Source organism: Macrobrachium rosenbergii, chromosome 58 (assembly GCF_040412425.1).
Source record: "Macrobrachium rosenbergii isolate ZJJX-2024 chromosome 58, ASM4041242v1, whole genome shotgun sequence".
Classification (NCBI taxonomy): Eukaryota; Metazoa; Arthropoda; class Malacostraca; order Decapoda; family Palaemonidae; genus Macrobrachium; species Macrobrachium rosenbergii.
The window spans coordinates 22,048,102-22,060,431 of NC_089798.1; the positions used below are offsets into that span (position 1 = coordinate 22,048,102).

At 36.3% G+C, this 12,330-nt stretch overlaps 1 protein-coding gene across 2 annotated transcripts in view; it reads right to left on the reverse strand.

The window, feature by feature from the left end:
* The window catches only part of LOC136837219 (muscarinic acetylcholine receptor gar-2-like), a 133,235-nt gene extending 120,905 nt beyond the window's left edge, over positions 1 to 12,330 (reverse strand). Inside the window, exon 1 of one of the 2 annotated variants that reach the window (XM_067101899.1) lies at positions 12,046 to 12,330. Coding sequence is in view for 1 of the 2 variants with exons in the window: in XM_067101894.1 (XP_066957995.1) it covers positions 4,345 to 4,456 (112 nt within the window). In the remaining variant the exon portion in view is untranslated. Of the gene's footprint in view, positions 1 to 4,344; positions 4,738 to 12,045 lie in introns of those variants that run through there. The other variant, XM_067101894.1, reaches the window with a different exon arrangement.

Genomic DNA, 12,330 nt, shown 5'->3' on the forward strand with positions numbered 1-12,330 from the left:
TATTTTAATGTAATAAAGTTATGTATTTGTAATCTCACTTTTATTTTCCTAAAATAATAAAATATAAATCTCTGAAAAGTTAAAAAAAAAAAAAAACAAAGCAGAAAGAATAGTTCCTTTATTTTCTTATGGAAGTTCCACAGCTTTCTCAGGCACGGCATGGTCCGAGTGACGTCACCACTCTGACCCACCACAACTCCCACCCATCTGTCTCCCTGCATTTTGATGGCCTGAGAAGACCTCTAATAATCTATAGACCTTGATCTAAACTAAGGAAGCCTTTAGCTTCATCGAAAGCTTCTACCTCATCTGTTATTTTCTTGGCGACTAAAAAATTCGACACCCCCTCTATCAAAATTTCGAGGGGAACTGGAAGAACGCCATCAACCAGCCCGGGAAAAGGCTAAACTCCAGTGTTTACGGATGCAAATTTGTGCAACATTGTCACACTTTATCCTTATCTTTGTTAGCCTCAGCTATATTATCAGAACGGATAACCCTCCAAGTTCCAAGAACTTGGTCTGATCTCAGCTTCATATAACTCCCCAAAGGTAAAAAGAGAAGGAGAAAAAATAAACAAGTTAAAAATTCAGCAAACTCCCAACACTAATGCAAATGAGAAACATTAAATTAAATTCTAAACACCAAATGCGAACAATGAAGTAACCCTAACTGCAGATGAGAACAATTAAGAGAAAAAATTCTAAATGCCAAATGCAAGCAATGAAGCAGAAACTCTCCTGACAATACTCAAAATACTTCAGACCACCCACACAAAGAAGTCAGGCTCTCAGAGAGAACAGGATAGCAGCATCAAGCCAGCCCGGGACTAAAACGAAAAAGAGCTCTCAATGACGTCACCAAATCGTCACCGTTCCCCTAAAGAACGCTTCATTCGCAATCTTGCTGACCCAGTCACAAAGCAACAGAACTCTCCCTTAATTAGGCCCCAGTACAAGTACTAACGCAAAAAACCAATAGTAACACTCACGTAACCCCTTCTCACTATGATGGCAGCAAAATTATGTAGCTAACCTGAAAGATAACACTTTTCAATCTTTCAAAACCAGTTATCAACACTCAACACCACCAATATATATATATATATATATATATATATATATATATATATAATATATATATATATATATATATATATATATATATATATCAATAGGCAAGGGCATTCTACCCACTCAGGCCATACAAGTCATAAAAGTTGGAATCTGAGGGCAACTGCACCCAGGAATTACCTGGGCAAGCTAACCACGCTGGTATGCAAGCAGTTAGCTTGCCCAGGTAATTATAGGGTGCAGTTGCCTCAGGCCAAATCTTTTATGACTTGTATGGGTAGTGAAGGAGTGCCCTGCCTTTCAATTGAAAGACCTGGGTTGATCCATATGTGAGTCAGAAATTTATTTCTGTTCCATGTTGATTATTCTGATTGTTTTGATTACATACATATATTATCTATATATATATATATATTTAAATATATATATATATATATATATATATATACACTATATGCGTGTATTTATGTACATAATTGTTTATATATATATATATATTATATATGTTATATATATATGTATATATATATATATATATATATATATATATATATATCAATATATATATATATATATATATATATATATATATATAGATAAATATAAGACCAGTCAAACACACAGACAATGCACACAAACATAGTCATCACTCTTACATAACACACACATATATATATATATATATATATATATATATATATATATATATATATATATATATATATATATATATATATATATATATATATATATATATATATATATATATATATATATATATATATATATATATATATATATATATATATATATATATATATGTATATATATATATATATATATATATATATATATATATATATATATATATATATATATATTATATATATATATATATATATATCACAATATCACTTTTGTACAATTTATCATACATTATAGGTGAAAAATAATTTTCATATATAGGTCCTGACCGGTTTTTACTTTATTTCAAGCCATTGACGAAGGACTGATACAGAGTGTGAGAAGTCACAAATCATACTACAAAGAACTGGAAGGCAAAAGGATTGTATATTCTAATAATGCACTGAAAGGAACATCATTGAATCTAGCTTCATAAAAGAAAGTTACAACCATAATATGAATATCAGTCAAGGGATGTATAAACTTGATCGTTTAATATCAAAAGAAATTTGTAAATTGTTTAAACTTTTAAGGTAGGCAGTAGAGATATATGAAAATAGGATTATCATATTTTGTAAACACAGTACGAGGGTAGTAATGTTAATGAGTTTCCAAACTCCGCCTCCATGACACCTGTCAGGTGGGATCTGAGGTGGGTATGGTCTATCAGCAATGTCCCCTGAGAGTCTATTGTGATTTTTAGCCAAATGAGTTTTAAAGGCCACTCCTACCTCGACACCGGCCTGAGTGGGGATATGGGTCTCTAACGGTTGTGTATGTTCGTCAATACTGTTCTTGTAGTATATATATTTGTGACTTCTCACACTCTGTATCAGTCCTTCGTCAATGGCTTGAAATAAAGTCGAAACCGGTCAGGACCTATACCCGTTTCTTATTTTTCACCTGTGGTATATATATATTATTATATATACCTGTATATATATATATATATATATATATATATATATATATATATGTGTGTGTGTGTGTGTGTGTGTGTGTACATTATGATATATATATATATATATATATATATATATACAAATACATACACAAAGTGTTTGACATGTTTGTGTGTGTGTGTGTGTGTAAAGGCGACCTTGTGTTATGCAGGTTATTCCAGCATCTGGTTTGCTTCAGATTACAGCAAGAGACACACAGACACTATGGCCAGTAGAGCCAAACGAGAATTGTATATTATCATATACAGCTGATGGGTGGCTGGCCGCAGCAGCAAGCCGAGAGGTAAAATGACGAGATCACAGTGCATACATACGCACGCGCACCTTTTCAGAGAGTACAGCTATTGTTAATAAACCGCCATCTTGAACGATAACAAATCTACCCTTTATGCAGAAAGTAGTGAACAGAACTGGGAACCACAGAGTGGCATGTTTTAGAATCTAATGCTGAGAAGGACTGATAAGCCTGGTTGATTCTCGAGCTTCTGTTGTTACACTAGTACCAAAAGAATGACAGGATCAGTGATATCCAAGAAAGAAGTGAGAGTCTTAGAAAACGTGAAGCGCATCTCAGAACAACTTTTCTAACTTACTTTTAGAAAGGAACTCTTTCGGCGACCCGAACGATGGCCGGCTGAGGGGCCTTCAACATGGAAATAACATTGATGACTAGGTTCAAACAATCGAGAAGCTCAGATAACGATGCTCACTGGAGCACATCTATAAATCAAACGTAGCCCCAACTCCATGGAGTGATGGGAACCGATTTGGAAAGCAGTCGCAGGGTCACCGGGGAAATGAAAAGGCTTTTCATTCCTGAGCTTCCTTATGCAACTTTTTGTCCACATCCCCCGACACCACTTCACAAAGAACAGTATTCCACCAGTCACTCAGTATCATAGAAGGAAAACTGTCTCAGGATGTTTTGTGCCATTGTTTCACACATGTGTGCTTAGGGTTAGTCAGCTGACTCCGTTTATTTGAGTTGTTCCGTTGTCTCTCGTTAGGTAATTTACAAAAGGAACTTCAGAAGGAAGCGAGGTTAAAATTGTTATCTGAAAGATTATCTTTGATTTATTCAGAAAAGCTTTCATGGATTTATATTTACTTTATTTTTATTCTTTTTACGGGAAACTTCTTACTGGTTCCCAGTTTTTAATGTCACACGAAATCTAGACTTATCAAGAGATGCTTACTTGTACAGTAGTTCATGTGCGCGGATTCAAAGCATTCAGTCAACGCCGATAATACAAGATCAAGTTGAGTTCGCTCACGCTTTCAAACATGTTACGCATTAGATGGGAAGAAAATACGTGAACATATACAACGTGAAAGCTTCCCTCGAAACAGGTAGTAACTAAAGTTGAAAACACAAAGATTAAAGAATAATGATTGTAAAACAACAAGCCTCCGTTGTTGTTCATCTTGTATGTGATTTCCTGTTTGAAAGAAATCATCAAGAAATACTGAAATAAATAAACCTCAGCCTTCATGTGCACAGCAAAAGAGACTTGCTTGCAAATGAATCAGAACTAGTAATTTTTAAGTAAAAGGTATAAATGTGAATGTATGGCAAGAGAACTGGAGGGGTCAGTAACCGCCCGACGCGACGAGAGGCTACTTACGTCCTATATCGAAGATCCAAAACGGACACAAATGCCATTCTGTCTCTTGTGTCTCCTCTGTTGTGAAGCCATCAACTTTATAAACAAATCTTGTCAGGTTCTCTGGTGGCATGGCGGTTATAAACTCCTCTAGCCGTCACCTAAAGCAAACCCGATGCCCGAAGGACATCTCTCAGAGCACTTCCAAGCGCTTAAAGCACTATGAAAGCAATAAGTGTTTGCACAGTAACGCTTGAACAGTTAAATTCACAGTTTTCTTGTACTGAAAGTAACCCTTTTCACACCGGGATATCACATCACGTTATTGACGATATATTCAGTTCCACAAAATGAGTAATTATTCCCAATTATCCGTATGATCTCTGACCAGACTTGCAGCAACTGATGTCTTAACGTCGCAGACCTGTTGTCAAGACTGAGCCGAGCCGCCCACTGCGGGAGTGAGGAGGAGGGCCAGAGAAAGGCGTTGCCAAAGAAGGCCGAGTTTACCTGGAGCGGCGTCTCTTCTCCGTTCACTCGACCCCTGAATCCGATTTTCATTCAAGCTCTGGCGCTTATTTTGCTTATCTAGGAAAACACGCAGCTTGTTGACTATTGATATGATAAGATTAAATACTTAATCAGTTAATAAGCATTTTATTAAAGAAGACCGAAAGTATGACTTTTCTCCAAAGAGCTAAGTGAAAATCACATGAAAAGGATCTCTTTTAAGAACGAGGTGGGTGCAGGATCCTTGTCGACTTTGGTGCTCTTGTTTAAACGTGGCCTTCATCAAAAGGTTATTTTATTCTTGAGCAATTTGCTTTGCAATAATATCAACACTGAATAAATTATCAACATTATAATAACAACATTAATAAGTATCATTTTCCTTAGTGCTGCTCTTGTGCTCAGTGCTGTATGACAACGATCAGCTTGTGGGTGGAATTGGAAAATAACTTAACAGGGATAATTGGTAACGTTTAGGACATTGCTGACAAGTCCGTCGTCTTGAATCATAAATTTTCGCAACTCCATATTGTTTTCCCTTCCCAGTGCCCAGTCTCGTCAAATTCACGGAACACTTTTGTGAAGGCCAACTTTACTTGTCTAAGATATTTATGGAATACCTTTTCTTCGGCTGATTACCATTTCAGTCAAAGAAAACAGACCACGAACGAATCGTCATAGGTTTGTATTTGCTTTCTAAGAAGTGAGGTAGGTGAACAGTGGTCTGTAGTCTTTCTTTTTTAAATGGTGGCACTTCTGTCTTTTAGAATATATAAATCACAGAAATTTGAAAGAAAAATGTGGACGCAAGAGGAAGCTGAGAGGCTTCATTTCGAAGAGGGTATGCTTCTAGGATCAAATGACCAGACAGAGAGAGAGAGAGAGAGAGAGAGAGAGAGAGAGAGAGGAAACGCGAAAAAAATTTATTAAGCGGCGTCAAGGAATGTCGTGAGAAGTAACTACAATGGAGGAAAAAGTTAAATATATCTTAGTTTAACCAGACCACTGATCTGATTAACAGCTCTCCTAGGGCTGGCCCGAAGGATTAGATTTATTTTACGTGGCTAAGAACCAACTGGTTACCTAGCAACGGAACCTACAGCTTATTGTGGAATCCGAACCACATTATGATGAGAAATGAATTTCTATCACTAGAAATAAATTCCTCATTGGCCGGTCGGAGAGTCGAACGCTGGGCCAACAGCGTGCTAGCCGAGAGCTCTACCCACCCCTCCACTGAAGAACTACTACAAGGGAGAACTAACTGCATTCGAAGTCTTGATAAAAGATAGTATCTGAATACAATGCCATTTACTTCAATGGGAAATGCATAAAGAGAGAAAACATGCACACACACACATATATATATATATATATATATATATATATATATATATATATATATATATATATATATATATATATATATATATATATATATATATAATAAGGTGTTATAATATATATAACCATTTACAAGTGTTTATATGTCTGTGAAAATTTTGATGTTTTGCTTGCAGATTCGTCATGTGTTGTGAAGATGTGATTTTAAAATGTCTTTTTCTTACAGATTAATTGTATATCATGTAATCTTACAACGTCTTGATATGTTTTTTCCATTTGTTTAATATATGGAATTGTATACAGCGTGTTGTGGAGAGAGAGGGTAAGATCTTATCGCTTCCTTATTTACACAGGTGTTCAGTAACTCGCGCTTAGGCAAAAGGACCCCTCTTATATTATCGTGATGAGCTGTCAGCCAATCGGCGAGTTCTCTGTTATGCATTCATCGTGTGTGTCAAACCATATTTATTAGCTGTATCTGTGCTTATTCTTTTTTGTAAACTACGTAATAGAAGGAGGAACAGTAAGAGAGTTGAGGATGACATGCTGTCAGCCAATCAATTTTGGTCTAAAAGTGCTTCCTACTGTTTGTTCAGCTGTGTGAGTGTCCCAGGAAATGTCTATCATAGATAAGAGATAAGGCACTCGAAGCTCTAGCCGTGTATGCATACTCTATGTATCATGTATTCTGGAAGGGCTTGTTAGAGTGTTGAGTGCAGTGCTGTTCCAAAGACAGTCAGTCAGCCAAAGGGGTCCCTGAGATAATCATCTCTCTCTCTCTCTCTCAATAACCCCATTATATATATATATAAAGGATACTGAAGGTTTACTGTTTGTAAAAGCTCTGTTAAACCTCACCCCAGGAGTGTGTTAATTTTGTAGGTGATCAGGAATATTGTTTTGTGCAAGCACTGTGGAAAGTGTGTAATGGTGTAATAATTACAAAAGGTAATGTGGTGATGACTGGTTTTTGCTATGTTAAGAGTTAAAGTGATTTTCTAGGTGAAAGAGAATTATCATTTTGATAAGAGATTAAAATATCTCTTATTGTGAGTTCTAATGTGTCTTGCTGCTAATTATATGTGTTTGAATAAGTCTTTATGACTTGGCAGCATTGTCTATGAGAAAGTCTTAGAAAGATGGGAGTTTAACTTTTTCTTTTTTTTTAAAGAGAAGTAATCTTTTGAAAGATTGACATAATCTTTAAGCACATTTTTGTCAAAATGGTTGGTATATTTCCATTTTGCATATTGCATTCTTATATGTCTGTGCTATCATATTACTATAATTTTATAATTACTGTGTTTCAAAGTTTTGTGCTGGTGATTTCTTAACATTTTGTTAGTGCCTACCTGTTATTGAGATTTTAGAGAATATTTATGTGGATTCAGTCAGTAATATTTTTGGTGAATGTTTGTGTTAATTAATCAGGTATATGTAATTGGCACTTGAGTGATAGTTAATGGTTTGAATCTTACCTAACCAAATTGCTTTCTTAATAAATTAAAGTTTTGTGAATTAAAGCTGATTAAGAAATACTTAAATCTGACACAGTTGTCAATTAATAGTAAATCTTTTAAGATTGTGAACTCTGCATATAACTTTTGAACTTGGAAATGAACCTGTTTGTTTAAAGTTTTTTAAAACATAGCGTTTCATTTTGACCACCAGTAATTAGAGACATTAATGAATGTGTACAAGGTAAGTGATGTATCTGTTTGTTCACCTGAGACTTATCTAGGTAAAATAGAACCAGAGAGACAGGTAGTGTTTGTTGAAGTGATACCCATTTTCCACTAGTCTGGATATAACTTAATAATTGTTGCCTCACCCATAACTTGATAAAGTTACATTGATTTTCTCAAGTGATAAGTAAGTTTTATGGGATCACTGTACCTTAAGAGATTCAGTCAACTCTTTGTTATGAGGTTTCAAGTACCTGGTCGATGTGAGGTAACTTTTTGGTATTATTATTCTGTAATAACTACGTGCTTGATCACTTCGTGACAATATATATATATATATATATATATATATATATATATATATATATATATATATATATATATATATATATATGTAACAACCATTTCTGGGCCTATACTTGATTTAAGTCTCTGTTTTATGAACAGAGGTTTAATCTCGCTTATCCCGAGACATTGTGTGATAGCAGTAACGTGAGCCGGCATCGTAAGTTATATCTTTCCCTAACTAAAATCTAAGGACTACTGGAATGAGATACTAAGTACAAAACTAAAACCCTTTATTGACAAAATCAACGAAAAATAACTTCTTAAAAATTACGAAGAATGAAATCCAATGTTTCACATAACTATCAGAAAATCTTCTAAGGAAATAATGCTCCAAAATCATAAACCCCCAATTACAGAAAATAACTCATCTGTCAAAACATGAACACGTCAGTCAATTAAAACAGGTCATCTCAAATGTCATACCACTCTCATCCTTGTAGGAGGGAGAGAGGAAAAAGGAATAGGAATGGAGTGGAACAGAAATACCTGTGAAAGAAGAAACGTCACATTAAAAATCATAAAATGTAAAAAATTGCAGAAATACATCTTCCACTGTCACAGGAGATACCGTGTGTTCACAGTTCTGAAAAACAAAGTCCAAAAACGTATATGAATTCTTACTCACTCCACAAGTCCTCTGGGACAGTCTCCATGTGAAAAATCACTCACATCTTCAGACACACAAGAATCGGATCTCACAAGTCCAATTCGAACAACGGTTCCTCCCATTATATTCATTATGTAACGCACGAACGAACGTACTTTTGTATGACATCATTCGAGGTCAAAGTTCGTCAAGACACGCCTCTGTATTTCAAGGCGTCACGAAGTACACGTACATACCATACATTATTAAGAAGCATCCTTCAAAAACCGGATTTTGTAACTGGTTCAGCTTCTAGAACGTTCTTTGCTGAAAACGCATTTTCCAGCCCGTGTCTTGTCACCAAGGAGGTTTCTTCGACCCTTGTGGTATGCGAATGTTTCAGCAGTTTCCTATCTGCTGCGTATAGCGAAAATGGACCCTGCGAATAGCTGACCCAACTTTTCAAAGGTCACCTTCATTACCCTTTACAGATTGCTCGGTCCACGCACCTGAGTGGACCCCACCTCAAAATGTCTAGGTGCAAAACTTATATATATCTTATAACACAGATATTATAGCACAACTAGTTCATTCAAGAAATGCCCATTAATCTAGACGATTTCACTCTTGGTACTGCCCTCATGACTGAAAATCCTGCGACTTTTTCAAGATAACTTGGTCAACCAAGATGAATGTATTCTTGCGTCTCCCAGCGATCCGACCAAGATGAATGGCTCACAACTGCACAAGATCCTGATGAAAAAGTGGCGCTCGACAAATCCTTTTTGCGCCAACCCAACGTCTCCTCGAAATGCCACAGCAACATGAAGACACCCTGCCCGACATCTCTCCAAAGTGCAGAAGTAACGTTGACAGCTTTCTCATATGTTGAGGACAGTGAAGCTATTCCAACCTCTCCATTTCGAGGAAGGTATTTTCCGCACTGAGTCGGTCATATCGACAGTCATATCAAAAAGTAACTCGTCTATTCCTATACCATATTATTACTGAACCAAATAAGACTACTAGTGAAACAATTTCTCAAGTTGAAAAATTCCAATTGTCTTAGGAATTTCCACAGTCAACTCACTAAAGTACACTAACTCTAAGGAACTATTCATAAAAATTCTATCAAACAGAAAAAGTACTCATGAATCCTATCCATACACTGAACAACGAAAGGCAATCCTAAAAATCTGAAAGGTATCATATCTCGTAAAAACATCAAGGTTCTACTCGGTTAGCTTGACATTTGGCAATAAAAAACTAATTATCAACACACCATAAATTGACTTAATGGCAATCGTTAGATCCTAACAACTACAATTATTCATGGTACAGCTCCATGATATTTTAAAAGAGAACTGAAAAATCCCAAATATTCCGAATTCGATATCCCTATGATTAATCTTCTTAAACCTCTCAAAATCCTAACTGACATATTTAACCCGTAAAAGATCAGACCCGTTGGTCCGATATACTAAATACCTCCCAAAACAAAATCCTAAACAACAAAATGAAAATTCTGTAACTCTATATTCAAAGATATTGCGTCAGACGACAAAACACATCATAACATAATAACATAATAACACAATAACACTGGGTCAAATCTAAATGAAATTAGCCCATGTCAACAATTCCCAAAATCATATGAAAACAAACCATTAACTCAAAGTAACCCATTTCTATCGCCAAGGCGACGTTGAAATCCCTAACTGCAGTTGGCAAGATCCATATAAAAAAACAAAAAAGTCAAATTCATATATCTACAAAACTCCGTACAGTATTCTGCACACAATTTACACTAAGTACTGCAGCTTACATCAGAAATCACGTTGAACCCGAACTATTAAGATTCGTAAAACTCTACGGACAAACGTCCTCCTGAATTACAACAAACTACAAGTCATGCCCATTTACAACCCATTAACACCCGAAAGGAAAAAAAATGACCCGTAACTACCCATTACCATAACAACCATACAACCCAGGGTCTATACCCATAAGCAGATTCTGAGAAATTACCCATGAACATCCATATGCACTTCTGAAACGGCCTATTTTATGGGATATGAACCCAAACGACACGACACCGTCGTCGCCAGTTTATTCATTGCAAACAGCGCAGCTCTTTACAAAGGCCTCCACTGCGGAAAACATATCTTTCAAAAGAACTTTGACCTGACGTTTTCATACGTCTTGTCCACACCTAAATGAGGAGAACCAAATTTTGTACAATGTCTAGAACTTGTGGTACTAGACTCTCTGGCACGATGATTTGTGTAATCTCACCCATGCTTCGAGTACTTCAAGTTATACTTAACTTTCCTCACCAATAAATTATTCTCAAACTCTAGACCAGAAAAAGGCAACTTATACCCTTTCTTCGGTGAAACTCCCTAAGAAATGCCTTAGCATCTGACAACAATTTATCCTCATCTTGCTTTTGTTCGAGCAATGCCTATGTCCCAAGTGACATTTTCACCCGTAATATAACACACAGCGTTACCCTCAATATCACGAACAACAATCTCTTCCAGACTGCCGACACACTATTTCTCCCTTTGCTCGTATGCACTGTAAAACGTGTATGTCCCCTATAGCTACTCCCTCATCCTCAAAAAATATCTGCTCAATGCATCTGCAACCACATTATGGCTTCAATGTATTTGAGGTTTGCATCAGAATCTCTCAATGTCAAAAACTGCTGGATCAACACTTCCCTTTGTCCAAACGGAAAGTGCCACTCAAGCAAAGGCAAGCGCTCTGCCCACATACTCACACACACACATACCCACACGCACATACGTGTGTGACTACAAAAACCAAGAAGTGCATTCACACTTGTGCAAAAACTGTTTTGCACCCCGCAACTCATAAATATCACGTAGGATATTACTCAAACATTAAAGTTCCCAGAAATAACCCAACAACCAAATATCACCCTTACATAATACACGCCGATGCATACCGCAGATTGCTATAAAAAAAAAAAAAAATACAACACACCATAATACGCTCAGCGCTTCACTAGGCGTGGCAAAGCAAGTACGACGCTCCGCCCAAACTCATGACGCTGTTACTATGTCACCGTGGTGATGACGTAACACACTCGTTAAACCGAAACATTAGTCAAAACTCAACGACAAAACACACAGTTGTCCCTATCACCAGTTACAACACAACGAAAAGGACAATTTCACATCAACCCAAAAAAAAAGAAAAAGATAACATCACAACACTTACATTAGCAGCGCGCGAATTTCCATCAAACGAAGAGTGAGAGACAAAAAAAAACACTCGCGCGTCTCCACGTGTTTTAACACACGCATAGCGGTCTTAATATAGCAATTATTGCACAATATCACTGTTTTTACCCCCTACCCTAAACACTCTCCACAAAACACTAGCTAGCGAGAGAGAAGCTCGCAGCTCGCCCCCAGCAACTGCTGACTCCCACAAAATCTTATCCTGAGATGCCAACACTAATTTATGTCTCTTCGGAAACATATACATGCCTAATTATTTAAC